The 25,508-nt window shown below is 32.0% G+C and overlaps 3 protein-coding genes and 1 long non-coding RNA gene across 6 annotated transcripts; 3 read left to right on the top strand and 1 right to left on the bottom strand.

Moving 5' to 3' along the window:
* Positions 1-6,905: 6,905 nt before the first annotated feature.
* On the bottom strand, positions 6,906-8,505 carry LOC140056429 (uncharacterized). 2 transcript variants are annotated; one of them, XR_011846756.1, is made up of 3 exons: positions 8,330-8,505; positions 7,664-7,748; positions 6,906-7,095 (listed from the first exon to the last, which is right to left on the bottom strand). It is a non-coding gene; the product is annotated as an uncharacterized lncRNA (long non-coding RNA). The 2 variants fall into 2 exon arrangements; XR_011846757.1 differs by lacking the exon at positions 8,330-8,505 and adding an exon at positions 8,126-8,144.
* A 5,843-nt stretch (positions 8,506-14,348) lies between these two features.
* Positions 14,349-17,514, top strand: LOC140057238 (uncharacterized). The gene is made up of 4 exons (XM_072102808.1): positions 14,349-14,430; positions 15,352-15,585; positions 15,717-16,022; positions 16,633-17,514. The coding sequence occupies exons 1-4, from the start codon at positions 14,350-14,352 to the stop codon at positions 16,945-16,947; spliced, it is 936 nt and encodes a 311-aa protein (XP_071958909.1). The 5' UTR covers position 14,349; the 3' UTR covers positions 16,948-17,514.
* A 3,079-nt stretch (positions 17,515-20,593) lies between these two features.
* On the top strand, positions 20,594-23,317 carry LOC140056538 (uncharacterized). Of its 2 annotated transcripts, XM_072101940.1 has the most exons (2): positions 20,594-20,642; positions 21,413-23,317. In XM_072101940.1, exon 2 carries the CDS (start codon positions 21,427-21,429, stop codon positions 22,750-22,752), a length of 1,326 nt encoding a protein of 441 aa, XP_071958041.1. In that variant the 5' UTR covers positions 20,594-20,642; positions 21,413-21,426; the 3' UTR covers positions 22,753-23,317. The 2 variants fall into 2 exon arrangements, with proteins under 2 accessions (XP_071958041.1, XP_071958040.1); XM_072101939.1 differs by lacking the exon at positions 20,594-20,642 and having other exon boundaries at positions 21,346-23,317.
* A 562-nt stretch (positions 23,318-23,879) lies between these two features.
* On the top strand, positions 23,880-25,435 carry LOC140057087 (uncharacterized). Its single transcript, XM_072102624.1, has one exon. It carries the CDS (start codon positions 23,882-23,884, stop codon positions 25,250-25,252), a length of 1,371 nt encoding a protein of 456 aa, XP_071958725.1. The 5' UTR covers positions 23,880-23,881; the 3' UTR covers positions 25,253-25,435.
* Positions 25,436-25,508: the final 73 nt, after the last annotated feature.

Raw genomic sequence — 25,508 nt, 5'->3', positions numbered from 1 at the left:
TAAGACCTTAATAGAATTTTTTTCAAAACAGTTAGGGTCTCTTGCACCATCAACTGTGTTAATTTTGCCTTTTCCATTGATTCTGTCAGTAATCGTCGAACGATATCTGATATGGTTTTTTTATATAATATTTTAAATTCTAAATATGACTGTTCATTAATTTCACTATTTAGTTTAAATATCCCTGGTCGTACACGAAATAGACATTTATTGCATATTCCTTTTAGCCGTGTCGACTGTACTAAAAGGGGAATTTTTCATAGACTACCATATACATTTAATAATCTAAATAGCAATCATATTGATATTTTTAAGGTTATTTTAAGAGGATGATTATGTGTTCACTTCTTGAACAGCCTGTTTTAATATTAATATTAATATACATTTTAAATTGAAAATGTTTATGGCATGTTTATATATATATATATATTTCTATCTGTATTTTATTGTTAACCGTTTTTGATGTTGTTGTTTTATGTTTCAAAATTTAAATATAATACAAACAAAGTTTTGTTCAACATTTCATAATAGCATGAGCTTCATATTTTTTGTTGTCACTTTTTCAATTATTATTATTAATACTAATTAATGAGCATTTATTGGTTATAATTATTGTACTGGAAGTACCTTCATCTGAACGCAAACAATGTTTCCTATTGTTTCAATGTCAGTCGTTAGACTACGATCATATTGTTGTTTCTAGCGCGCTATGGAGTGTCATTTCCAGCGAACTAGATTTGTCATTTTTATCATGAATTTTACATGCGAGAATACCATTTCCAGACATTTAACCGCTTGTTGTTGAGAAGCGGGACATAGTCTAGTTATGGGCCTAACTTATTAGGTTCACAAAATGAATTGATGAAATACTAGTGTAGTGTAGACAATGGTTATCTCGGAATGATAATGACTCGGGTAAAGAGGTTTTAGAAGGACGTTCTGGTTTGGACGTTTTCTGTCGGTTACCATTATTGAAATGATTGATATTCATAAAACTAAATTTACTCTGTTTCACAGTGTCTTAGATGATTAATAACATTTTAAAGTATAGTGTTTATTATGTTCGGTAGGGCCCTTTTGGGGCGGAGGTGGGGAGGCGGAGTTTATTTGCGGGAGGTGTTTATTCGAGGGATAGTTTTATTAATATGGTAAAATTAATAACATCTTCTAATAGAATGCGAATTATTATTCTGATGTGATGTTTTATTGGGAAGGTGTTCTGCGTTTATTCAAATAAATAGGCCTACCATCCTAACTGGTATAATTGATACATTAATTAGTTTAAACATCTTTTGAAACTAACTTCCACGACAGAATGGGCCGTCGGCCTAAGAAGGATCGAAGACGTTAGAAGTATGGGCAGAAGTATCTCGGGTCCTAACTGGATAGCCCACAGTTATTCATACCAGGTAGATTACTCAATAACTCTGCTATCGGGGTTTCACTCGATTTTAAACAAAAGATCAGTTCTCAATCCTATGTAATCTATATATAAATTTACGTAAGGGCAAAATTCGGTAAATCGCGCGTTATTTCTAGAATGTTTACTCGTTGGGTATAAAGTTGGTTCGTACTTTCGGTACTGATTTTAACCACCTGATGTAACCCTGTTTACTAATTAAATTGTGTTCGATAATACGAGGATGATTCGCATTTTCCTATCTCCTCCTACGATAATTGTTTTTAATGGCTGAAAACCGGTTGAAAAGCTCGAGTACAGCATCATAATGTTGAAGACAGGCCGATTTTCTTTAAAAAATGCTATTTTGATAGATTTAATATACGTTTATACAAATGTATTGATTTGCGATGAATAGAACATTCCAAATTATTTGGTTTAAGCATGCTTGCATACCTCCATGGTTTAACACAAGTAGGTAAATTTATGGGCCCTTGGAGAATAAACATAAATAGTATTGTAATGCTATACAATACTGTGAATAGGTATTAACCACTTTTGATCGCCATTTGAATCGCAAATTTCTTATTGTTGGTACTGTTATATAATATAGACAAATATACTAATACACTTTATTACTGTGAGTGTGGGTAGCCCCTACTATTAGATTATAGGCCTAAACACATAATAATATAATACTTTATTACTGACAGTTGCTTCTCAACGTTTGTATTAATTAATAATTACAAAAAATATAAACGTCTTGGTGGTGTATCGTTACATGTACTTTACTACTTCAATCGACTATGACAGTGACAATTTTAACAAAGTTATTAAATCGGAAATGTTTTACTCTATTTAGTGGTATATTATTTATAGGCCTATAAAAAAAATATTTCGTTACTGAGTGGATAATAAAGAAAAATAAAGAATAATTTAATATAAAGAATATATTAAAAAATTGTTCCTCTTTGTAACTATCCTCATCCCCAACCCTCAACCCTAATGTTAGATACAAAACACAAATTGGGTTTGCTTAGTCCAAATCAAAAATTTGGACTCATTTTGTGACAAGTTTTCTCTTTCGGAAGTAATTCCCAGGGTGCTAATTTTGGTTGACTACATAAAATTATTGTGTCTATTTATTTGTTTCTGTAAACGACAATGTTTTATAGTCATGTGGTACGTACATTTGAAATCGCCAGTTTTTTACGCTGAAATTACTATGTATTCGAGAACCATCTGTGGGCACGACCTAGATGGTACGCGAGCGAAGCGAGCGTACCATCTAGTTTATATAATTGTACAATTTGACACAATATACTCCGATGCTTTATGACGCATATTAAATTTGATCTTTATTAATTTGCAGTATAATTTTTATTTTGCTATTGCACCTTCACACGTGCGGTCAAAAAATAAACAAAAAATAAATAAAATAGCTATCGCCACCTAACGGCCAACTTGGTTGAAACCAGGAAGTTATAAGGTGATCCCGTGGACTCACAGTGAACCAAGAAATTAGTTCTATGTCAGAATTAACCATATATATAGATAATAATAAGATACGTTCCAGTCTGATAAAACAAAATACACATAAAATCCCATTTTTATGATTCAACCATGTGATATATTTGTATTTGAAAGAAACATTTATAGTTGTGATAAACCTTCATGTATGGCGCCGGCATTACAATATCTAACGAAAGAAGAGTATAATGCTTCAATTCAATTGAATTATCAATAATGTGTTTCTCACGGTTTGTAGCTAATCCGCGTTATGCACCCATTGTAAGTCTATTATTCGATATTATCTAAAAACTATTGACAATTTCTTGTTAAATATATAAATTTCCCTTTTATAAATTTATAATACAAAGTAAAGTGCACCGTAGTTGCTAAGTGATGAGATATAAACAGCGACTTTCTGTTTACCGTAATACTAAATTTTAGAAATCGATTTATTTATAGAAATTTCACGAAGAGAACACAGCTGCTGAGCAGGGGATAAATATAGAATTATTTGAACTCTTTATCCAATTTCAAATAAACACATTAATTTTTTTTGTGCAATGCAGGTATAAGCATTGCCAGTATGTATTTCAAACAACAAACAAATGCAAAACAAGAGGCATATCGTGCCTGATAGCACAATTATTAATTGTGAAAATGTTTAATAAATGCTGTGTAGAGAATAAATTCTCTTGATGCTATAAAGTTCAGTTTTTTGAACATTTTATTTATTTATTTTAAAAAATATTAGGCCTATATCTACTTTTTTTATTTAAAAGCGGGACATTTCATGATTTGAGCGTGACTACGGGACACGTATATAACATAAAAAAGCAGGGGCGGGCGCAGGGATGTTGCCCCAGTTTCCCGGGCAACACCCTTAATTTCATACTAGGCCTAAATGTTTTTTCTGCCACTAAATAAAAATTTAGACCCATTTCATCATAATTTATTATAATTGAATTAACCATTAACGTTATAGAAGTCCAGGGTTGGAAGAGCCTATATGTATATTTACAGACTTCAGCGTAAAATTAACCAACAAATAAGTCAACAATACTGCGCACAATTTACCACCGTATTTTTTATAATTATTTTTTTAGATATGTTTCTGATCATGCTAAATCAGAATGAATTGAACAAAAAAAAGGTACGAAAGGCCACCACAAACTGTGTTCCTGGAAACTCCTTCATTTGGGTCGATGATGTGTCCATAAGTATTGCATTTTGCCGGGGATTTCCATATTGAAGTATAACCGTAGTACCCCATTTATCTCATTTTCCTACGTACGTAATATTGGGTCGAATTTCCGTAGTAATTACGAACGTTCCGAACTTTGAAATAACAGTTTTTAAATCATTCTTTCTGCAAATTTTGATCACATTTTTTCTGAAGTGGTGTTTAAGCAACACTCTTATACAGTTTATAGTGGATAAATGAAAATAAATTTAGAAAATTGTGGTTTTACTGACTTATTTAGCATTTATTTCAAAATAATTCAACGTTTTGCTCAATATGTTTATAGCATCAGCCTCACATTTTTTGTCTTACTTTTTAAAATTATTAATTGATAATAATAAGTAAATTGTATTGATTATAATTGCTAGAATTTGTTCCCTTACCGGAAGTATTTCGCATTGAACGCTATGTTATCCTTAGCCGAGTTGACGTGAGGCCGAGTTGACGTGAGGCCGAGTTGACTTGAGGCCGAGTGGACGTGGGGCCGACTTGACTTGGGACCGTCTTGACTAGGGGCCGACTTGACTTTGGCCGAGACGGTTTAGGGCCGAGTTTGATCGAATTCGTTCAGATCCTTGCTACGATTCTGGGCAACCCACTTAAAATAGTCTTGCCATTTTATCAATATTGTTTTGTTTGCTCAATATTAATTATATACACAGCAAAATTCTGATTCTTGTTTTAAGAAAAAAAAAACTTGTTTCAAGCAAAATATTTCTTGAAACAAGTAAATTTTGACTTGTCCGTATTTCAATACTTTTTGGCTTACCAAGAATCGTAAAATTCTTAACAAGAATCACACAAATTCTTATCAAGAAAATTATTCTTACCAAGAAATAATACTTTAAGAACAATATTCTTACCAAGAATTTAATTGCTTTTTTCATTCTTGTTTTAAGCAGTATCTGCCTTAAAATAAGTAACAATTTATCGATTTTTTAAAATAGAATTCTTGTTTCAAGCAATATTTTTCTTAAAATAAGTAAGAATATTCCGATTTGTATTTTTTTGAATTCTTGTTTCAAGCAATATATTTCTTAAAATAAGTAAGAATATTCCGATTTGTATTTTATAGAATTCTTGTTTCAAGCAATATATTTCTTAAAATAAGTAAGAATATTCCGATTTGTATTTTTTTGAATTCTTGTTTCAAGCAAGATATTTCTTAAAATAAGTAAGAATATTCCGATTTGTATTTTATAGAATTCTTGTTTCAAGCAATATATTTCTTAAAATAAGTAAGAATATTCCGATTTGTATTTTTTTGAATTCTTGTTTCAAGCAAGATATTTCTTAAAATAAGTAAGAATATTCCGATTTTTATTTTTTGAATTCTTGTTTCAAGCAATATTTTTCTTAAAATAAGTAAGAATATTCCGATTTGTATTTTTTTAATTCTTGTTTCAAGCAATATTTTTCTTAAAATAAGTAAGAATATTCCGATTTGTATTTTTTGAATTCTTGTTTCAAGCAATTTTTTTCTTAAAATAAGTAAGAATATTCCGATTTGTATTTTTTGAATTCTTGTTTCAAGCAAAATATTTCTTAAAATAAGTAAGAATATTCCGATTTTTATTTGTAGAATTCTTGTTTCAAGCAATATTTTTCTTAAAATAAGTAAGAATATTCCGATTTGTATTTTTTAGAATTCTTGTTTTAAGCAATATTTTTCTTAAAATAAGTAAGAATATTCCGATTTTTAATTTTAATATTCTTGTTTCAAGCAATATATTTCTTAAAATAAGTAAGAATATTCCGATTTGTATTTTTTGAATTCTTGTTTCAAGCAATATTTTTCTTAAAATAAGTAAGAATATTCCGATTTGTATTTTTTGAATTCTTGTTTCAAGCAATATTTTTCTTAAAATAAGTAAGAATATTCCGATTTGTATTTTTTGAATTCTTGTTTCAAGCAATATATTTCTTAAAATAAGTAAGAATATTCCGATTTTTATTTGTAGAATTCTTGTTTCAAGCAATATTTTTCTTAAAATAAGTAAGAATATTCCGGTTTGTATTTTTTAGAATTCTTGTTTTAAGCAATATTTTTCTTAAAATAAGTAAGAATATTCCGATTTATATTTTTAGTTTTCTTGTTTCAAGCAATATATTTCTTAAAATAAGTAATATTATTCCGATTTTTATTTGTAGAATTCTTGTTTCAAGCAAAACTTTTTTTAAAATAAGTAAACAAGAAGTCTATCAAATAAAAACCAGTAAATGTTTACTTATTTTAAGAAAAGTATTGCTTGAAACAAGAATTCTATCAAATTAAAATTCGTAAATTCTTACTTATATTGGGAAAAAAATTGCTTGAAACAAGAATTCTATAAAATATAAATCATTAAAAATTTATTTTAAGAACGATAAATGAATACTCATTTTAAGTAATATTTTACTTAAACAAATAAATTCAAGAATGTTATAAAACATAATATTAACAATACTGTTATTTTCATTAAGAACTACAATTTACATGACATTAGGTACAATAATATATACAACTTCTTTAAAACAAACTTGTTTTTATTAATAATAAAATGCCATCAAAAGAAAACTTAAAAACATTAAAATGGTAAAATACAAATTTCGTAAAATTCTTCTCCCGCACCTGGGCTTTAAACTATTAGGTGTCTTTAAATTTATTAATGTATACTAATGATGATTCAACAGCCTTTGTCAAGTGTACAGGTGTGTTTTCATCACAAATCACTAACTGTTAAAGGATAGTAAGGCCTACAGTACTTCTTTTCATTTTGGATAATCGAAATCCAGAAGGTAAAAAGTGGAGAGGAGAGTAACTAGAGCCTCATCTAATTTTGCTTTCTTTGTAGTTAGAATTGTTTGCTAAACTTTAATGTAGGCCATTTCTGTGTCCAAAAGCAATACCGGCATATTACCTGATCGGCGTGAAGACCAGGATTCTGGATCTTTATTCATGTTCCTAAAAATGAAAAGAGATTAATATAGTTTTAGTTATTACTGTATTTTAAATATGTGTAACATCATCAACTAATTGGGTACGGTGTGGTTTTAGAGTCCTATATCTGGGGCGGTAAACACAAAAACATGACGCAATATTAGAACGGTGGTAAGAATAATTTTACATTATAAGACATAAGGGTGGGTGGAATATGCATTTGAACTTTTTAATCACAAACTTTGCCCTGTTTATACCGATCCCAAAGACAGGCCTGGCTGTATCTATTATTTTTAGTTAAATTATTAGGGTCTAAATTTATTTTTAATATTACTATTTAGGAAGACAATACGCAAAACGGTGTTCAATCCTGATTGATGTTTTTATTCCGTATCAATGTTTATAATAACAATCATACAATTAAATGTAAATTTTGTTTAATTGTTTGATTTTAATAAATTATTGTAAACATAGTATATACCTCGAATTTTAAGCTAAGATAAATTTGATTTAAAAAAAACACTTTAAGATATTTTTTTTTAATGTACATAATGTTACTTGTATTTTAAATTTAAAAAAACACTAAAAATACCTTCAAGGTCGGCAGACTTTTTTTGATGAGTTTTTCCCAACAAATATGTTTGACAGATTTGACAACATATGGGTTATCTTTGAACCTAACCAAAAATAACAAATTGAAAACATTATATTATATAAATTTATTTAAATGAGTGGAATAATGTATGGACATAAACTTGATATACTGTAGCTCAAATTTTTAATAATGTAGCCTACAGTTTTGTAGGTGGTCAATGTAAAAGGAAGGAGAAAGGGTGGGCTGGCCAGGAGAGCATTAATATGTCAAAAATTAATATTCATAAGTCATTTATTTAATTTTAGTTGTCAAAGGGAGGAGTGCATGACACTAGCTTGAGTCGAACCAAGCTGTTAAAAATACGTACACAATATTTACACGTATTTTCCTCACTACCATTGGTCCATTATAAAACTATTTATGAATAGATAAAAGTACAAAAACATACACTGTACTTACCAGATGGAGGACTGGTGTTAATATTTGTCCCCTCTGTCAATGTCTGAACTAAAATGCTAAGCTAAACCTATACACCTGTCCGTCAGAAAAGGCATAGTAGGCTAGCCTAGACCTACTAGTTCCAGGCCTACAGTATTACTAACTAGGAAGGAGCCTAGCCCTAGACTGCTGGCAGATTAAAATATAATTATTAGGCCTACGAACCTGTTAAAATGTTGGCCACTTCTTCATCTATTTCTCGGATCTTCAACAAAGCGTCTTCCTTCGACATTATATTAGACTAATCTTACTAGGCCTATTGAAGCATTTAATATATAAATTGCGATGAAAGGTGTCTTTTACTTACAAACTCTAGATTTTTGAATGATTACTTTAAAAAACCGTTGGCCATGATCCCGCCGGGAGCTAGGTCATCGACCACACACAGTGTTGTTTTTCAACTATAACCAAAAATTTATCGCTGGCCTTTTACCCAGAATGTATAAGGTCATTATACTGCTCAACGTTAAAGCATGGAGGTATAAACCTCCATGGTGGTTAAAGCAAATCTATAAAACGTCTGGACCAACAGTAATACGACAGACAATAATAATGACACATGTTTGTTGCAGTCAGAAAAAAGCGATAAGTTGGTGCCAGTAAACTGAAGTAGGTACAGTATTTGCTACCCTATTTGCTAAGGCATTATAATTCAATTCATGGAAATACTCCGAATTTTCGAGTAACATGTGGAATTGGTGGTTCGCTGCCCGGCAAGCTTTGGAATTTACAATTCGTTTTACAAGCATGTCATAAGACGCCATTTTAAGGACGAGTATAACAATCGGCAACCTCCTGCAGTTGACGATGGAAATATCAGTATATAAGTATGCCTGGAGAAAACGAGGATGCCAATTGAGGATGAAGTAGAACTAGGCCTAGACTAGGAGACTGACGAAGTTAATGAAGAAAAAAACTATTATAACGGGGATGATTTATCAACTGACGATAGTAGTAGTGATAATTCTAGTATTGTTATACTGTTAATGATTGTTTAATATTAATTATCTTGTTGATGCTCAGCAAGAAGGCCTACTAACTAGAGGATGAACAAGCAGATAATAGTATAAAAAATGCTGATTTCTTTCTACTAAAATTAAAGGAGAGAAACAAGATTCCACAGGTAAGCCATTTTGCTTTAAAATTACAACAATTATGCATTTTAAACTATTTTTTATTAGAGAAATACGTCTATTTCCTATGCCTTGCTGGTACTGTTATTATACAGGACTATTAGCTATAGTAACTATAGGACTTGGGTACTAGGCCTAGGCATTATACACTCTAAGTTTATGTTGCATTTTTTTGTGACCAATTTCATTGTTACAAATAACATTTTTTTGTTAGGCTGCATAGCTCCCCAACTAAAGTACAACTTAGTTTTTAAACATATTAAAACTTGAATATAAAAAATATTAAATCAATATTATTTTCTCTAGGTTGCAGTGCAATCGATTATTCAAAGCACAAACAGTTTGATTACCCAGATTCTTTCATCAGTTGAAACTGAAGTGCTAACTGCTCTACCGTTGTGTGAATATAAGGATATTGACAATCTATTTTAAGTAAAACATTTCTCAAAATAAGTATTTTTAAGAATATTAAAATAGAATTGACTTCAATTCAAGCAAAAATAGTCTTGATAGGATATAGTATGATATTGACTTCTTATCTTAAGTAAACCATTTCTCAAAATAAGTATTTTTAAAAATATTGCGAATCTCAATTTAAGCAAAAATAGTCTTGATAAGATAGTATGATATTGACTTCTTATTTTAAGTAAAACATTTCTCAAAATAAGTATTTTAAAGAATATTGCGAATCTTGATTCAAGTAAAAATAGTCTTGATAAGATAGTATGATATTGACTTCTTATTTTAAGTAAAACATTTCTCAAAATCAGAATATTGCGAATCTGAATTCAAGCAAAAATAGTCTTGATAGGATAGTATGATATTGACTTCTTATTTTAAGTAAAACATTTTTCAAAATAAGTATTTTTTAAAATATTGCGAATCTCAATTTAAGCAAAAATAGTCTTGATAAGATAGTATGATATTGACTTCTTATTTTAAGTAAAACATTTCTCGAAATAAGTATTTTTAAGAATATTGCGAATCTTGATTCAAGTAAAAATAGTCTTGATAAGATAGTATGATATTGACTTCTTATTTTAAGTAAAACATTTCTCAAAATAAGTATTTTTAAAAATATTGCGAATCTCAATTTAAGCAAAAATAGTCTTGATAAGATATTATGATATTGATTTCTTATTTTAAGTAAAACATTTCTCAAAATAAGTATTTTTAAAAATATTGCGAATCTCAATTTAAGCAAAAATAGTCTTGATAAGATATTATGATATTGACTTCTTATTTTAAGTAAAACATTTCTCAAAATAAGTATTTTTAAGAATATTGCGAAACCTAATTTAAGAAACTTTGTCTTACCTAGAAAAATATTTATTGTTTTAAGTAATTTTTAGAATTCATCAATCTTGATTTAAGAAAAATTATTCTTGATAGGAATAAATATAATATTGATTTCTTATTTTAAGTAAAATACTTTTCAAATTAAGTATTTTCAAATCTTGTTTTAAGCAAAACTATTCTTAATAAGAAGAGAATGATATTGACTTCTTATTTTAAGTAAAATATTTCTTGTAATAAGCATTTTCAAGAATATTGCGAATCTTGATTCAAGTAAAAATAATCTTGATAAGGGTAGTGTGAAATTGACTTCTTATTTTAAGTAAAATATTTCTCAAAACAAGTATTTTCAAGACTATTGCGAAACCTAATTTAAGAAACTTTGTCTTACCTAGAAAAATATTGATTGTTTTAAGTAATTTTTATAATTCATCAATCTTGATTTAAGAAAAATTATTCTTGATAGGGATAAATAAAATATAGATTTCTTATTTTAAGTAAAATACTTTTCAAATTAAGTATTTTCAAATCTTGTTTTAAGCAAAACTATTCTTAATAAGAAGAGAATGATATTGACTTCTTATTTTAAGTAAAATATTTCTTGTAATAAGCATTTTCAAGAATATTGCAAAACTTAATTTAAGAAAATGTGTCTTTTCTAGAAAATTATTTCTTGTTTTAAGTAATTTTAAATCTTGACAAGAAAAAAAATACTTATTTTAAGAATTTTTTCTTAAAACAAGATTTTTTTTTCTTGCTTAGAATTTCAAATTTTGCTGTGTACGCTCGCTTCGCTCGCGTACCATCTAGGTCGTGCCCACAGATGGTTCTCGAATACGTAATAATTTCAGCGTTAAAAAACTGCGATTTCAAATAATAATAATAATACATGTCGTTTACAGGAACGAATAAATAGACACTGTGATTTATGTACTCAACTAAAATTAGCACCCTGGGAATTACTTCCGAAAGAGAAACTTGTCACAAAATGAGACCAATAACAAACTTAATTTGTGTTTTATATGTAACATTAGGGTTGAGGGATGGGGAAGAGGATGGGTGCAAAGAGGAACAATTTTTAAATATATTCTTTATCCATTTAGTAACGAAATATTAATTGTTTTCATGTTTTACAAATAATACACCAGTAAACACAGTAAAACATTGCGATGTAATACTTTGTTGAAACTATCACCGTCCTAGTCGATTGAAAAGTACAGTACGTGTAACGATACATCACTACGACGTGTATATGTTTATATAATGTAAAACAATTTGTGAAAACCACCTCTATTCGGAGCAAATCATAAATTCGATTTAATCGTCAATACATATTAAATTATCTAACTCAACTAATTAGTAGGACTAATGGTTTTCAATTGTTTCTTAAAGCTAATTCATACTTAAATTGGTTCCTACCCTACCCACCAAAGTTGTTCTACGTTTAGGGCATGTGATGCACTGTAGGCCTATCCTCTACTGGCTTTACAACGCTACTCATGCCAGTGAGGGAAGGGTGATGATGTGGGTGATTTAACTTCAATAATAAAGATTTGTACATAAATATACGGCGATGGAAAACGCTAGCTCATTATCCGTTTAAAAAAATCTATATCCAACCTCTTGCAGCACAAATTGAAAAAAAAATGGATCGAATTTCTGTTATGAGTATACTGTACTTGCCTTTACGACGCCTGAGGGAATAGACACTTGTGGAACAAAGATTGGAATGTTCCATTCATCGCAAATCAATACATTTGTATAAACGTATATTAAATCTATCAAAATAGTATTTTTTAAAGAAAATCGGCCTGTCTTCAACATTATGATGCTGTACTCGAGCTGTTCAACCGGTTTTCAGCCAATAAAAACAATTATCGTAGGAGGATATAGGAAAATGCGAAGCATTCTCGTATTATTGTCTGTGGGTATTTTTCAAGATGGGCATCCATTAGACAGTGTATACCACGATCGAAAAACACCCCTATTTGGGGCAAATCGTTGAACCTAAATTCGTTTTAATTGTCAATAACTAATTATCGAAAGGAAAGTTGATGGCAGTGGATTTGTTTCCCACTGATCTGATCTTCCAGAAGTGTCGAAAGCATGTGGAGAGCTGCAAAAGTGGGAGATTGTACATCATTAGGTCCAATGTGGATGTAATGCGGATTGTAAGAACTGAGATTGTCGGAATGTTTCTCAGTCATCTATCATATTTTACCAAATTGTTATTGTTATTATTTAAATCAGATCAAGAGAAACAAATTCAGAATAATAATTTCTGGACATGTCATTTATTCTGTTAAAAAAAATCGATGCATTTATATATACAGTATGTTCACATAATTAAAAATCGTATAAATGTCAAAGGTCATAAATTGTATCTCCAGTTCATTTCATGTTAAAATGTTTCAAACATTTACTACAAATATAAATGTATTCTACAGAAAATGACACCAAAATCGATTGAAAATGACCAGTAGTTAATTTTGATATTGCCTCGAGGGACGCCGCAAGTAATATCTCTCGTTGATGAGCCTAGAATTATAAACTGGTTTTTTTGCCTTCAAAATGGGCTACAAACCCCATTCAAATGAGTGCCTTTTATTCTATAAGCGTTACGTTTATTTATTAAAATGGTATGGTTAATTATATCGAAGGCTTTGGATATAAGTCAATAAATAGGCTTTATACAATATGTTTTTTAATTATTTAATTGTATTATTAACATCAAATAATATATTAATGATATTAATATAATATTTAATTTAATTAAATTAATTTAATGATATTTTTCGAAAGCCACTGTTATTATTATTATACTGACTGTTGAATTTTAAATTAATTGATTTAAATATAGAAAGAAGTAAGGCCTGTAATAATTTAATTGGCTGTACCGGTAATTTAAAGTTTTAATATTAATTGGTATACCGATGCTGGGTGAAACAACAATGTTATGCTATTAATTCTATCTAATAATTAAACGTAAATCACAAAAAGTGGAACCGCTCCATAATTAGGCCTATGAGACAAATTTCAAATATTTTATTACGGTACAAAGTAAGAAAACAATAAGTACTTATACTACTAATATTCTTTATAATTATAATATTTAATTCTACTGTAACGAGTGTTGTTAAAATATTTCTAACGAATTTTGGTGGGATGGAATGAAGAGGATCTAAAAGTAAATAACTTTACAGCTAATGGACGACTGAATTTGTTTAGTTAATGTTACCTGCTAAAAAACAAATCAAGACACTCAGTTGAAAGAAATTAAATTTAATGGCGCCTTTTCAGCCACTAGGCCTATAATTTGGCTTGACAATGTTAGATAAAAAAATTCTGATATTAAGTTTACCTCTGTCATGTTGAGTTACGTTACATTAAATTCAGAACATCAACCAACCATACGGTTTCAAACGTAGACAATCTCAATTTCCGAACTCAAAACATTCAATCAATTTAGGAGAGAAGAATATAGGCGTGTAACATCTAAGTCGAGAGCGTCATGAATTAATGATTGTTGGAATGGCGCAATACAAATGGACATTCATTATTATATATTCACTATTATATGTTCACTTGGTAACGATAACAATATACATCATCAAACAAAAACTATAAAATTGGAATTTCCATTGGATATTTTGTAAGAAGTGACGTCAATGGATATCTCTATAGAAACTAAAAAAATGTTGTTAGTACACACCAGTCTTCGCTGAGAGTCTGTTCTTAATTGTGGTCAGGCAATCTATGTTGATGGGAGTAATTTTTTCACAATTTTGTGAGTGGTTTGTTTTGCTGATTGGAAAGACAGAATCAATTAAGGAAACGGTAAGATTTATTTTATTTATATTCACACGGATAGGTATTCTATTTTTAATTGTAGTAATATTAGCCTACTGGCTCTAATGTTGTAGCGGAAGATTATTTTATTTTTTACATTATAATATTCATCTATGATATCCTTAAATTGTTAATTGGGGATACGACGTCAAATGATATTTGGATTTATAAATTTGAAGTCCCATTCCCTACAATTTGTGACGTTTTGTAAAAGTAATGCATATATATTACTTTAAAAACATTAAACCAGGCCATAGAGAAACAATACACTATCTAAGTAGCTCGTGGTGATTGTCCTCTCGCTGGCTGTCTTTAGGCCTAACCTAGCTAGGCTTAGTTTTGTAGGCCAAGCTGGTAAACATCGGTAACGTACGAACATCGTACGCTAGCTATAGGCCTAGCCTGACGTTGTATAGTTGCTGCATTGATTATCTTTCTGTTTTGCCAGACTCTGTTGATAACAATTGGGGGAGTATTTTCCAGTATTTTCGCTGAAAAGTTAGGATTAGGAATCTTCTAATTGTTTATGGCGTCACGATCGATCGAAAAGTGGGTGAATTACAGAAGAAAAACAAAAATATCAATCCGCGCCCAATACATGTTACCAAAAGATTTATAGCGGGCCGTTATAATTATGAGAATCTCCTTATTTTTCACATTTTTAACCATTTAAAGACGAAAAAAGTTATCTCAATAGGGCCATGTAGTATTTATTTTTACATGAAATGTAGTTTGTAACCTTAAAATAGATATAAAAAACGTTGGGAATGGGGCTTTAAATGTACAGACGTTCCATGGAACGGCTATGGAACTGAAAGCCAATCTACTACTACAGCATTCCTAACAACATTCATTTATGCTTTCACCTGCAATTGACGCCAATTTCTAATACAGGTCTAATTTTTGCAGGAAATTGATATGAGTGAGTTTAGTAAGAACAAACTTGAATCAGCTTTAAACAATTTATTTAAAAACAAAACAACCGATGCACGACGTCAGTTTGCCAGCAAGTGTGCCGAGTTTCTTCAAACAAAAACAGGAGAGACGCGCGGTACTATTAAATCGGAAACAGCATTCTGTGAAGCGACTGTTGGCGAATACACGATGAAAGTGACGATAAACAAAGGGAGAGTAAATACCAATGTAATGCTCTTTTTTTATTTTATATAAAAGTAATACACTTTTACTCATGATGACGTACAAACTTGCATAACTAAGTCATTTTACTACGAGATATTTACTACTTTTTTTTTAAAATACATTGTATTTTATAGTTGATCGTAGACTTTCAAGATTGTTCGTGTCTTGCAGACGATGAAAGTCACGGAAGGATGTCTCGTGTTTTTGAAGACTTCACTTCTGTTGATGCACGTGTCAGTTCTTCTGAACCAGACGTTCAATATTGGACAAAGCTTCTATCTCATTGGAAATATTTCACAAGTTCGTTTCGAGAAAAGGGGTTTTCTAACTTAAAGCTAATATTTTGTGGCTTGAATGGAGAACAAGTTACATTTAACAGCAAGAATGTCAAGTATACTGTAATGGTTCACCAGAATGATAAACACCGCGAAGAAGTCATGGTAGGTCTTTAATAAATATTATTCATAATATATTCAATTTGTAATAATTAAAGGTATTGTTCAGTGTTTTCTCCATTTTTTCACCCATGGTGAACAAAATGTACTAGAAATAAGAATAATCAATCGAACCTGATTTGTACGTTTAAACTTGTTTACATTACAACATTAGGACTGTTCGAAAAAGTATGATTACTTGTTGCAATTAATCATAGACACCCGATGTATTTTATGTGATTATTAAGCAAATGAAAGATAATTTCTATTGTTCATTGAAATGAATTAACTGGATTTAAAATCTGTGGTTTTAAAACGGTTTCAATTTATTTCAACCCGAGATTATTATACCTACGGCTGATGTTAGCAATCATTTTCACAGTCATTAAAATAATTTATTAATGTTGCTTTAAACCTTTCTTTTTTTTCCAGATTTATTTATTTCATTTCAAAACATTTACATAAAAAAACAATAATTCAGAGAAAGAAAACAGAAACAAATATGATTTGAAAGAAAACATAAGCTATTGCATAAATAATATCGGTAATCTTTTGTTCTATGATATAACAATGTTGATGATTGTTGAATAAATCAAATTTTGTTTTAATCTTTCAGTTTTGCGTCGATGAGATAAACAAACGTACACTTGCAAACATCATACTCAAACTTTGTGGAAATGAGGGCGCTGAACAAACAACGGAACAGGCTGGACTACGAAGACTACTACAAGCGTTCATGACCAAGTTGGAGGCTGACAAAGTAACCAGTTACAAGAACGTAAAACTATCTCTTTATGGTCAGGGTAATTCTTCATTTCATATTTCATCTGGAGAAACAGATCAGCAAAAAGAAGTTACAGGTTATGTTGATTCGAAGGGAGAATTCCACATACATGAAAGGGAAGCCTCCCGTAGGTGCATAATCTCTTGAAAATACTGCAACATTTCTCTAAAAGACCTGCAGCATTAGGCCTAATTAGCGCCTATATTGTTGAATTATTATAAGTATAGGCTATAGCCTTTCTATCTGTTATTTTGTCTATTTTAGTCCGCTGTGTAAAAAAACAACAAAAATAGTTTCGTGTTTTTAGCATTTGTATATGCTCTTGAGCTTTTGAAGTTTAAATATTATGAAAATGTTACTTTTAGGCCTATATGTTATAAAATTCATAATTATAAGAATATTGTACGGTTTTTAACGATAACAATTGTATTACGATTATCTTGTAGGCATTATTACTAAAATGTATAGGTGTATAGATAAATGGATGAATTTAAAGCTCACTATGTCGGTGGGTTGGTCGGTCGGTCGGTTGGTCGGTAAACACTAAATTGAGCACGCATTTTATATGACCTTGTTAAAATAAGGCAATGTAACATCCACCATTTCTTGCACATTTTACGGTCATTGTCTCATCATAGTAAGGCACTGTATTTTCAATTTATCCCATATGTCAATAGGCCTGCATCGTTTATTGTATTCGTGTATTCAATTGTTATAAATGCAAATAAAAACAGTCAGTGAATCGGTTTATTTTATGTTTTATTTTGTTTCTAACGTTTATACGATTATAAATGCATCTTTGATTCTAATAACGTTTTGTGACTGGATTGTTTCAGATTGCGACAACCGTTGTTTACACGTACGTATTTGATGGTTCCGGTACATTTCGATTTCTAATTTCCTGTTGTATCTTGTAAGAGGTGTAGTTTTTGATCATTTGTTTATTAGACAGTACATTTCCATAGTTGAATTTAAAGCATCCGCTGGTACTATTTAAAGGCCTATATCCGTATCAGATAATCTTCCACCTTATAAGCTGAGTATTAGTTCAACTGTGGACCTTGCTCTTACACCAGAAGATAACATAAGAGCTGTGCATTTTATTTTATTATGTGAATTTCAAGCTAAATTTACAGAATAGGTTTAGTTTCTTCTATCCAAAGGTTGGTATTCAATTGCTTTTATTACCAATTAAACGTTTTAGTTATATAAAATTTCCGATTCATTCAATTAGTTGGAAAATAAAGCTAAACATCTACAATCCCAATTTTCTATTTCGATTAAACCGGGTCGTTTGTCGTTAATCATTAGATGAGTTAGAATCTACGTTAGTGGAATTTTAGAAATGTGTTTTTTAATTTCATACGCATCCAACGGCGAGCACAATCTCGCCAATTACAAGATGGATAAACTATTTTATAATTGATCGTGCATAAACCAAATCTCATTTGAAGCTTAGAGAGTGGAGTTGAAAGATTGTGAGAGTTACAACCCTGGCATGCACTAGGTAAGGATTAAACTCTGAACCCTGGGATTGGAAGGCAAGCACGTTAAACACCAAGTTACAGCTCCGCTACTGTTGATTCATTCATTATCGAACGAAACAATGAAGTTGTGTTCTGTAATATAATTGTCATACCCGTTTAGATTGGTTTCTAGATGACTTGCAATAGTCTGTCTGATAGCTGTATCTAGTGGCAGCTGCAGAATCGGCTGAATATTTTAGAATTATTGGTCACTCATTGTTCCTTAAATACTGTTGATTTGAGATATAAAATAAAATATCTTTACATTTTTAGGCTTGAAACAGCAAGAAATTGCAAGCAACCAAAGTATTGAATATCTTACACAATGTTCAATTCACATGGGAAATTAGAAACAGACGTTTAGCAAAGACGGTTTGAAACGCTCTGAAACGCGTTCAGAAAAAAAGAAAAGTTCTGAAAAAGTTGTCAAATACATTGAGACACAACTAGGTACGCTATATATCAGCTTCCGAAAGACTATACCAAAATGTCAGTTTCGTCCGTTGATACTACAAAATCAAAGATCACAGACGCACGGTATGATAAACGCCTTGGGCGTGCACTCTTTGGTGTTCAATGCAAAAGTTCTGCCGGGGAAGAAACTACAGACCTAGAAGTAACCATACGAGTAGATAAGCCTGGTGGAGGTGTAGTCCAATGTCAGAAGAAAGAGACAAGTCACGAGTATGAGTTCCGTCCGACATTGAGTGGTACTTTTAAGATCCATGCGTTGGTGAATGAAGTACAACTTTGGAACTCGCCAAAAGATTTAGCAATTTTACCACCGTTAAATCAGCCTAGTTTACGATTTGGACAAGGAAGCTATAAAGGTGCGCATGATATCGCAGCTTTTAATGGTGAGATCTTCATTACAGAAAAGCAACGTATTGTGGTTATCAATAAGTCTGGGGAACATCTGCGATCGTTCGAAATTAAGGAAACCAACATGGGACCTTTCAACCCATTCGGTATCTGTATAGCAAACACAGGCGTGCTGTACATAACAGATATGAACAACCACGAAGTGTTTGTATGCGATTCAGATGGTACCGTACATCAGCGTTTTGGTAAAGACGTCTTGAAGAAACCAAATGGTATTGCAATGACAAAAAATAACGAAATACTCGTTGTAGATTATGATCACTGCTGCATGTACATGTTCGAGAATGATGGGAGATTTAAACGAAAATTTGGCTTTCAGGGAAAAGACTATGGACAGTTTAAACATCCATGGTTTGTAGCAATCACTAGCAAGGGTGACTGGATTGTGTCAGATTGCGACAACCGTCGTTTACAAGTATTTGATGGTTCCGGTACTTTTCGATTTCTTAGATCAATTCCTGTTGGCTATCTTGTAAGAGGTGTGATTGTTGATCACGAAGACAAGATATTCGTCAGTGTTGTTATTGATAGTGGATGGTCAAAGATGAGTTATAAACACGCGGTGATGGTGTACCACGCGAACGGAAAGTTTTATGGAGAAATATCTCTAAGAGATGAGCTTTTGAGGCCACGTGGAATGTGTATTACTGAAGATGATAGTGGACAACAAATCCTAATAGTTACAGATGACAGTAATGCATTGCATAGATATAAAATGATTTAAATATGATAAATAATCTTTCTCATGATTTATTTGTTCCATGAGGACACTCATAATAAAGATAGATTTTATTTGCGCAACAAGAGAAATTATTTCCATTAAAAAAATGCATAAATACACGGCGATCAATCAAACTTGTTTGTAACATTGTGATCATGTTAAAATGATTTTACTACATTAACTTTTCTACTGTAATAAATTGTATTATTTTAGATTGTTTAACGTAGACATTTATAAGTCACTGCAATACACAGTATGTATTAACCTAAAAAGCCGCTAACTAAATTAGTATATAAACAAACTGCCGTAGAATAATGTTAATGATAGGCTTAGTTTCCTGAGTTGTTATGATTCCGATGTTTAATGCATGATTGAACCTGGTACGTCACTAATGTATGCAGAGTAAGAATGCACACGTCTGCTACTGTATGTGACTATTATTGTGCAAACCTATTGTTATTTTGTTGTTAAATAAATGAAGCATAACATTTTGGTTTCGATGTGTAATACTGTGCCTGTTCGCTTTCGTTATACATCGACATCTTTTATAAATAGAAGACTTTGAGATGAACCAATGCGTTAGAAACCAGCCGTAATTGTAAGCTACACGCCAGCACTTAAAGCAAGCTACAGACCAGCGCTAGGAGCAAGCTACAGGCCAGCAGCCTAGAAGCAAGCTACAGGCCAGCGCTAGAAGCCTGCCGATCACTCAGGTTAGTAAGCCTATACTGATCATTATTATTGGTCGGATACAACACAAATGCTGGGCCTGAAATGCTGATTTTCATAATCGGAAATGATTATATTAAGACGTGTGAGGTAATTTCCCGAATGATCGTAAAATACAAAACAGCAGGCTATAACTGATAGGCATATCATGAAGGTATACAAATAAATAAAATAATAATTATTTTTATACCTCCCTGGGCATATACGTATAATTCAATCATCGTTCTCTCAGCGCACAGGAAGAGAATGCGCTATGCTGGGTGGCGTGTGAAGTTAATGTGGGATGTCATGAATTATAATTATACAAAACAGTGATTTAATAATTTTAATTGTTAAAAAAAAATATAATTCTTAAAAGATCGTATATCTGATGAAATATATTTTTTTAAACAATTAAAAATTGTGTATAATAAATGAAACAATATTTTTATCAAACCAAAACATTCATTCAGTGGGGAATCTTTTTCTCATATTATTATTAGTTGATTATTAAAGATTTCATTTGTATTGTATTGTATATATTAAAAACAAAATTGAATTAAATTGATTGAATTTTGCTCCGACAATACTAAACTATTTGAATTATCATGGATGAGGCAAATACCTCTATTATATTCGTATGATGTTAAAATATAAACACAACGCAAGTTAACTGCATCCCGGCCGCGTACATTCGACCACCACCGTTTTACATGTTGCCTTTTCTACTTAGGCTACAAGATGGCGTCATTCCATATTATTCAACCTCTTACAGAATGTCCAATACATATGGAATCATTTGAAAGACCCAAAGTTCTACCTTGCCAACATACATTTTGCGAGGACTGCTTGAAACGATGTCAAGATAGCTCTGGGGGACTTCTTTGTCCAACATGCAGGCGCGAGTATTCTGCAATTGACGTCAGTAAACTTCCAAATGATTATACAAGGTTGGCGTTGTTAGAGGCTGTTGATTCGTCTGTAGATTCAATGGATTCGCCCGCAGATGCAGCTCAATCAAAGATTAAAGACGTAAGGTATGAAAAACAAGAGCCCCGGGCAACCGTCGTGCTGAAACTCAGAGATAGTGATGGTAAAGAAGTCTTGGATAGAAGAGGAGTAAATGTTAAGGTAATCAACCCAAGTGGAGATTTAGTTCAATGTCAGGTGACAAATGCAAGCCATGAGTATAAGTTTCTTCCATCAATGAGTGGTACTTACAAAATATACGCATCTGTAAATGGAATGTACCTCTCGAACTCTCCAAAAGAATTGACAATATTTCCACCGTTACGTCAATCTAGTAGCGTATTTGGAGAAGCAAAATATAAAGGTGCACATGATATTGCAGCTTTTAATGGTGAAATCTTTGTCACAGACAGATACAATCGTTGTATTGTAGTAATGAATAGATCTGGTGAACAAATCCGGTCATTCGAAATTAAAGAATCCAACATGGGACATTTTGACCCATTTGGAATAACCATATCGATCACAGGTTTGCTGTACATAACCGATATGTACAACCACGAAGTGTTTGTTTGTGATACGCGTGGCAGAGTACGTCAGCGTTTTGGTAAAGATATCTTGAAGAAACCAAATGGCGTTTCATTAACAAAAAATAATGAAATACTCGTTGTAGATTATGATGACTACTGTCTGTACATGTTCGAGAATGATGGGAGATTTAAACGAAAATTTGGTTCTCGAGGAAAAGATTATGGACAGTTTAACCATCCATGGTTTGTAGCTATCACTGGGAACGGTGACTGGATTGTTTCAGATTGCAACAACCGTCGTTTACAAGTATTTGATGGTTCCGGTACTTTTCGATTTCTTAGATCAATTCCTGTTGGCTATCTTGTAAGAGGTGTGGTTGTTGATCACGAAGACAAGATTTATATCAGTTCTGTTATTGATAGTGGATGGACAAAAATGAACTATAAACACGTGGTGATGGTGTACCACGCGAACGGAAAGTTTTATGGAGAAATATCTCTAAGAGATGAACTTTTGAGGCCACGTGGAATGTGTATTACTGAGGATGATAGTGGAGAACACATCTTAATAGTTACAGATGACAGTAATGCGTTGCACAAATATAAAATGATTTAATAGTGATTTAAAAACAAATACATCAATATAAAGTTATGGACGCACGTGGCATACGTATTTATAGACGTACGTATGTACGTGAGTATAGACGCACGTATGTACGTACGTGACGCAAACATACAGAGGCGGAAGAAAAAATGACCTATTGGAAGAAATTCTGTCGTTGCGTTTCGGCAAATTGTTTTCCAAAATGGGAACCACGCTTAGTCTTCCGAAACCTTTGTATTGTTTTTCTTGAACTAACAAACTTTTTAGTTTATCTTCTGAAAAAGCAATACGTATTCGAAAGTATTATTACTGTATAATACTGTATCTTTCCATAGTGGTATTACAAATCATTCTTTAGAAATATTTGATTTATAATTTAAAGAAAGCAATATACGCGTTTATGATTTTACGTAGGCTACTACTGTAAATATTCGTTTTATTACAGTACAATGTATTTGTACATAGTGACGTAATATACCCAAAAAAGATAATACGTACCCATTGTGATAGTTGTTATTTCTGAACTTTGCTCTTACATCAAACATCAAGATAAGACCGTCAATCGTTAGGCCTACCCTTAGCCTGCAGCCAGCTCGTCGGATGTGTACGTTCAGGATAAAGGTAATGTACCACCGGTAGACTACCATGTTTATACATATAAATTTAAAATACTAAATAGCCGTATTCATTTTTACTAAACTTAAAAATAGAGCAGTCTGTTCCATCTACTGTACTGTGCTTTGGTGTTATGGTAGAAATCAGAAATAAAATGGTGGTCAATACTTTCGATCCATTGTACGTGCGGGATGGACTGTTATTGTAGGTGTGCGTTAAAAGTGTTTTCATTAAAACTGTTTTGGACTACATATAGCGTATGGATTAAAATTGGTTTTCGCACTTAGGTTCGTAGATGCATATCTATATGGTCAGTCCGTTTAGAGCCATATTATTTTCATTTATTTTATTCACGTGATAGGCATAGGCAATAAACTCTGACCTAGTATCACCTCTTCAACATATTGGGTACAGGTTATCTCGTATAGCTAAGTATATCAACATTTGGATCACCAGTATAGGCCTACCTAATTTCTAAGACAAATCATTTGATTCGTATGTTTTTTTTCTTAACTAAAGGTACAAGATGGCACTGCATAGCCTTCAACCTCTAACCGAATGTCCAATTCACATGGGACCATTTGAAAGACCAAAGCTGCTACCGGAATGCCAACATACATTCTGTGAAGACTGTTTAAAAAGATGTCAAGAGACATCTGGAGGATCACTACTTTGCCCAACATGCAGGTATGAGTATGGCAGGATCGACGTCCATGATCTTCCAAATGATCGTACAACGTTGGCTTTGTTACAAGCCATAGATTCACCAGTTGACGCCACCAAATCGAAGATCAAAGACGTAAGATGTGAGAAACACAAAGCAAGAGCAACCGTTACGCTTAAACTGAAGAACATGAACGGTCAAGCAGTAGAAGACAGAAGTGGAGTAGGCCTTATTATAAAGGTGGTTTATCCAGGTGGTGGTATTGTAGAATATGGTAATGAAGACACGTGTCGGGAGTATACGTTCCGTCTGACCTCAAGTGGTACTTACAAGATATACGCATCTGTAAATGGAACGTACCTCTCGAACTCGCCAAGAGAGTTGACAATATTTCCACCGTTACGTCAAACCAGTAGCGTATTTGGAGAAGTAAAATACGAACATTCACATGATGTTGCAGCTTTTGAGGAGGAACTCTTTGTCACAGATAAGGGGGGTCATTGTGTTGTAGTAACCAATCGGTCTGGTAAACATCTACGGTCGTTCGAAATCAAAGAGACCAACATGTTCGCTTTCGAACCATTCGGGATAGCTATATCGAAAACAGGCTTGTTGTACATAACCGATATGTACAACCACGAAGTGTTTGTATGCGATACACGTGGCAAAGTACGTCAGCGTATTGGCAAAGATGTCTTGAAGAAACCAAACGGCGTTGCATTGACCAAAAATAACGAAATACTAGTTGTAGATTACGATCAATGCTGCCTTTTTATGTTCGAAAATGACGGTAAACTTAAACGTACATTTTGTACTCAAGGAAAAGACTATGGACAGTTTAACCATCCATGGTTTGTAGCCATTAATAGCAAGGGTGACTGGATTGTTTCAGATTGCGACAACCGTCGTTTGCAAATATTTGATAATTCTGGTACCGTCCGATTTATGAAACCAGTTCCAGTTGGTCATCTTGTAAGAGGTGTGGTTGTTGATTCGGCAGACAATATATTCGTCAGTGTTGTTATTGATCGAGCATGGTTAAAAAGGAACTATAAACATGCTGTTATGATGTACGACTCGAATGGAAACTTTTATGGTGAGGTATCTGATCATCTCAGAGGTGACCTTTTCCAACCACGTGGAATGTGTATCACTAAAGATGGTAGCGGAGAAGACATTCTTATTGTTACAGGTGACAGAGAGGAATTGCATAAATATAAATTGATCAAATAGTAAATTGTTTAAAAAACATGGAGGACTAAAACGTGTTCGACTTGTGTTAGTGGCAAAAAATTAATTTTTAATTTAATGGATTGAACTAGGTACGAATACACTATCTTCTACACAAACTGATAGACATTCATTTAAATTACATCGTTATACACGTCACATGAGAGTAACTTGTAGACTTAAAATAGTCGACTACAAATAATATCCAACTTTTATTTGTAATATTGTATTTTTTTCTCATTTCTGTGGTTGAGATTGC

The sequence above is a fragment of the Antedon mediterranea genome, chromosome 8, assembly GCF_964355755.1.
Source record: "Antedon mediterranea chromosome 8, ecAntMedi1.1, whole genome shotgun sequence".
Classification (NCBI taxonomy): Eukaryota; Metazoa; Echinodermata; class Crinoidea; order Comatulida; family Antedonidae; genus Antedon; species Antedon mediterranea.
The sequence above is the reverse complement of the archived record's forward strand: the minus strand, read 5'-3'. Positions and strand labels throughout refer to the sequence as shown.